Source organism: Dipodomys ordii, unplaced genomic scaffold (genome assembly GCF_000151885.1).
Source record: "Dipodomys ordii isolate 6190 unplaced genomic scaffold, Dord_2.0 Scaffold1, whole genome shotgun sequence".
NCBI classification, from domain to species: domain Eukaryota; kingdom Metazoa; phylum Chordata; class Mammalia; order Rodentia; family Heteromyidae; genus Dipodomys; species Dipodomys ordii.
Genome location: NW_012267217.1, coordinates 34925371 through 34930340, shown reverse-complemented (window position 1 = coordinate 34930340; position 4970 = coordinate 34925371). Strand labels below are relative to the sequence as shown.

The following is a 4970-nucleotide window of genomic DNA, read 5'->3' as shown; positions in this document are numbered from 1 at the left end:
GTAGTGTTTACACCTATGCTGGCACAAATCATAGACAATTACTAAGAGGAAAAAAAAGAGGCCTGAATTACAGGACAAAGAGGAGGCTGCCAAAACAGTCCGTAATTAAACACCGACAGCACTTGAGACAGAAGGCGAAGGAAAGCTTTTCGTCCACCTTCCCAGGGGCTTCGCGGTTGTCCGGCTTGAACTCAGGGCCTGGGTGCTGTCACTTATCCTCTGCCCAAGCCCAGGGCTCTGTCATTTTGAGCCCCGGAGCCACTTCCGGTTTTTGAGTGGTTTATTGGAGAGTCTCAGGGACTTTCCTGCCCCGGCTGGCTTCGAACTGCGAGCCTCACCTCTCAGCCTCCTGAGCAGCTAGGATTAGGGGCGTGAGCCCGGGGACTCTACCTTCCCGCAGGGCTCCCGAGCTCACCTCGAGGGGAAGCCGCGGACGCCCGGCCCTCCCACGCCCACCCAGCGAGCGGGCGGGTCTTCCTAGGTGGCAGCTCTGTCACGTGTCTTCCGACGGCGCGCGCGCTCGTGCGTGGCGCATGCGCAGGGGGCGGCCCCTGCTATTTTTCTCCGTGGCGGGCGGCGGCGGCGGCGACGAGCGGAAGTTCTTGGGAGCGCCAGTTCCGTCTGTGTGTTGGAGTGGACAAAATGGCGAAGATCGCCAAGACTCACGAAGGTAAGCGGTCGTTGCCTCGTTGCGAGTCTCTCTTTCCCGGCGCTCGGCTCTCGGCCCTGCCGGCCTGTGTGTCCGCCTCTTCCTGTAGGGGCTTGGGTCGCGGCCTCGCCCGCGCTCCGAGCCCGCGGCGTCCGCTCGGCGGCGGCGGCGCAGGCCCCGGCCCCGCGTAATGGCGTCCTGCTCGAACCTCCCTGGCAGGCGCTTTGTTCCGTGTCGGGGTGCCGCCGCTCGGGGCTGGCTGCTGAGTTTTCCGGCCCGAGGGCCTCGTTGGAGGCTCGGCCTGCGGAGGCTCGGGGCGGCCCGCGGGGGGGGGGGGGGACGGGCGTGGGAGGAAAGCCGCCCTCGGCCCCCGGCTCGGCCTGGGCTACAGCTGTGCCCCGGAGCACGGCAGCCGCCTTTCGGGGTGTGCGGAATCGAGGTGGCTCACCCCTAGGCCCGTTAGGTTTAACCCGGGCAACCTGAATGGCCTGGTTACGGGACGATTGTGGTACGAAATGAGGCGGGCGTCCCTTGCCACTTCCCGAATCGTGTTTGTGTTTCTCCGTGGGGGCTGATTGTTGGAAGAACCGGCGGAAAGGCACCTTCTCCTTCGATCAGTGACCGTCCTTCTCAAGATAGTTTGATCGTTTTGTGGTATACAGGCTCTACAAAATTTTAGAATGTAGGGAATAGACCGGAATCTCTGAGGAGTATCCAGAGAAGACAGGAAAGCAGGAGCGTGGGATGTGAGGACATTTCGTGATTTCTGACTTACAAGGCGAAAGTTAGAACTCAAGGCTTCCAAAAGTGTCACCTCCTTCACACGTCCTTTCTAGGTGTGTGGGTCGGTATTGACGAATCTGAGGGAACTAACAGACTAAGGCTATCAAAATTATACAGTCTTAATGGCGAAATAGATGTGTATATATCTTAATTTTCTTGCAAGGTCAAATGAATGCTTGAATAGAAGTAAAAGCAACATATTTCAGGAAGCAGAATAACGGAGTGATTAATACATGCCTAGTTATGTCAGAGAGGAGATGACGTGTCTCTGGTCTAAAAACATCAATCGGTTCTAAATTAAGGGAGTGTATTCGAGCCGGAAAGAACATCTCATAAGGCAAAAAGGTGTACTTAAGTTGTCTCCTGTGGCAGAAGAGAGTGCAAAGAGGGAATCAGTAAATGAATTGGAAAGGATTGCTTTGGATTAGAAGGCTTTTATTAGTTGGACTATCCAGAAGGACAGTTTTGGAATAATTAGAACATTTAAAGATGTTGCTGTTTTTGTTGAGGTGTTGATGGGTTTTGTCACTTTGATTATTTGTTTATTGGTCTCTTCAATGAAACAACCACCAGGAAAATCTAAAAGATCTGACATGAATTATAGAAAACTACTAATTGTAGTTCATTGGCAAAAATTGCCATTTTATTTGTGATTATTCCTCAGTGTGAGTTAAAATTGGTACTGTGAAGATTGGAACTTTTATCCCCCCCCCCCGGGTTGTGGGGCCTGAACTCTGGGCCTAGGCCCTGTTCCTCACCTCGTCAGCTCAAGGCTATCGCTCTCTACCATTTGAGCCATTGCACCACTAATGGCTTTTTTCTTCTTATATGGTGCTAAGGAATCAAACCTGGTGCTGAGGAATCAAACCCAGCACCTTGTGCACGCAAGGCAAGCACTCTACCACTGAGCCACCTTCCCAGCCCCTGGAAAGTTGGGTTTTGACATTTTGTTGTCTCAAGATGATGAGCCAAGTACTTGCTCTGATTCTTTAATATCCCCTGTATCTGTACCGTAATCGGTACTCAAATATTTGATATTTGACAGATCGATATAAACTGGTTATATCTTAAAAGATACACAAAAAAGCTGGGCGCTGGTGGCTCACGCCTGTAATCCTAGCTACTCAGGAGGCTGAGATCTGAGGATCTAGGTTCAAAGCCAGCCCGGGCAGGAGAGACCGTGAGACTCCTAGCTCCAATAAACCACCAGAAAACCGGAAGTGGCGCTGTAGCTCAAGTGGTAGAGCCTCGCCTTGAGCTGAAGAGCTGAGGGACAGCGCCCAGGCTCAGAGTTCAAGCCCCACGACCGACAAAAAAAAAAAAATACACAAAAAAAGAGAACTTGCCTGTGGTGAATCACTCCGAGTCCCATGGATGCTACACAAGTTCAGGGTTCACCACCAAATTAGCTACATCCTCACCTGGAAAGAGTGTTCATTTCACCATATTATACCAAAATTGGAACAACACCAAAATTAGGATAGCCCCTGTGCAAGAATGACACCCAAGTTTGTAAAGCATTCTCTAGTTTTATTTATTTTTGTTGATCATAGGGCTTGAACTCTGGGCCTGGGCGCTGCCCTCACCTCTTCAGCTCAAGGCTAGCGCTCACTTCTAGTTTTCTGAGTGGTTTATTGGAGATTAGAGTCTTACGGAAATTCCTGCCTGGGCTGGCTTTGAACTGCAATCTTCACATCTCCACCTCCTGAGAAGCTAGTATTACAGGCCTGAGCCACTGGTGCCTGGCTGCATTCCCTAGTTTTAAACTGCATTCCAGTTGGGTGCTGTCTGTTCTTAACTGTTGTTCAAATGGTTACTGTGACTGAAAAACTTGAAATAGAAGGACCACTATGTATAGAGACAGCCTGGGATGTTGCCCACTTGAACAGTAGCTATGAGTGAAATAAACAAATGGATTATTCAGAACTGAAGTTACTTTTTTTTTTTTTTTGCCAATCCTGGGGCTTGAACTGAGGGCCTGGGCATTGTCCCTGAGCCTCTCTCTGCTCAAGGCTAAAACTACCACTTGAGCCACATTCCCAGCCCTGAAGTTACAGTCTTAATTTTGAATTTAGCTAGCTCAAAAGATAGACTTTTCATTTGTCAAGTCAGTCCTTTGAATTGCAGCCCCTTCCCCCCCTTTTCTTTTGTGCAGGTTCCCAGGCTTGAAAGAGGGCTGGCTGTTCCTTAGCTTTTTCCACTTAAGGGTGCTGCATTTCAGGTTTTTTGGTGGTTAATTGGAGATACTCAGATTTTCCTGCCAGCTGGCTTGGAACTGTAATCCGAAGATTTTAGCTTCCTGAGTAGCTAGGATTATAGGTGAGAGCCACTGGCGCCCAGGTCTTGAGTTGAAGCTCCAGAACTTTTTTTTTTTTTTTTTTTGTGATGCCAGTCTTGGGGCTTGAACTCCAGAGCCTGGGCACGTCCTTGAACTTTTTTTGCTTACCACCTGAACCACAGCTCCACTTCAGCATTTTTGGCAGATAGAATCTCATGGACTTTTCTTCCCCAGGCTGACTTTGAACCATAATCCTTAGATTTTAGCCTTCTGAGTAGCTAGGATTATAGACATGAGCCACTAATGCCCAGCTTCTAGAACTGGTATTGGGGATTGAATCCAGGGCTTCCATTATGCTAGATAAGTGCTCTAACATTTAAGCTATACCCCCAACCCTTTGATATTTTGTGTTTGCAGATAAGGGTTTATTAACTTTGTTGCATGTTTTGTAAATCCCAGTCTAGCCTGGTAGCTGAAATTACTGGTATGAACTACCATGCTTAGCTTTAGACTGTGGGTCTGTGTGTTTTGGTTGGGATTGGACAGAGTAGGCAGGTACCTTCTCCCTTCCAGTCCAGCCTAGGTTTGTTCTATGGATCTGTTTTAATTTATAGGCACTGGCGGTGCTGTGGACACATGAGGATGGAAGGCCACACACTTACTTGGCTGCCAGGGGGGTGGGAGGCTAGCAGGCAGCCCCTCCAGGGGAAGAAGTAGAGGTTACAGGGTGAGTGCATTTCAGCCCCCACCTTGGTGTGGCAGGTACTCTGTGCAGCACAGCCTTGGGTAGCAAATTTAGAATTGATGATTCTAGCCTGGACTGGGACAACTCAAAATTTGAAGGATTATTCATAACTTTGTTTTGTTTTGTTTTTTTGTTGGTTGTGGGTCTTGAACTCTGGGCCTGGGCACTGTCCCTCAGCTCTTAAGCTCAAGCCACAGAGCCACTTCTGGTTTTTTGGTGGTTTATTGGAGATAAGAGTCTCTCGGACTTTCCTGCCCGGGCTGGCTTTGAACTGTGATCCTCAGATCTCAGCTTCCTGAGTAGCTAGGATTACAGATGTGAGCCACCAGTGCCTTTTTTGTGTGTGTGTGTGGGGGGGGGTCCAGTCGTGGGGCCTGAACTCTGGGCCTGGGCGCTGTCCCTCAGCTCTTCAGCTCAAGGCTAGTGTTCTACCACTTGAGCCACAGCGCCACTTCCGGCTTTTTTTCTTTTTGCTTATGTGGTGCTGAGGAATCAAACCCAGGGCCTCATGCATG

At 49.8% G+C, this 4970-nt stretch overlaps 1 protein-coding gene across 1 annotated transcript in view; it reads left to right on the top strand.

Annotated features, from left to right (window-relative positions):
- The first annotated feature begins 579 nt into the window (after positions 1–579).
- Sf3b1 (splicing factor 3b, subunit 1, 155kDa) overlaps positions 580–4970 on the top strand; it is a 42199-nt gene continuing 37808 nt past the window's right edge. Inside the window, exon 1 of the mRNA XM_013013707.1 lies at positions 580–670. Within this exon, the coding sequence (XP_012869161.1) occupies positions 643–670 (28 nt within the window). The 5' untranslated portion in view covers positions 580–642. The remainder of the gene's footprint in view (positions 671–4970) is intronic.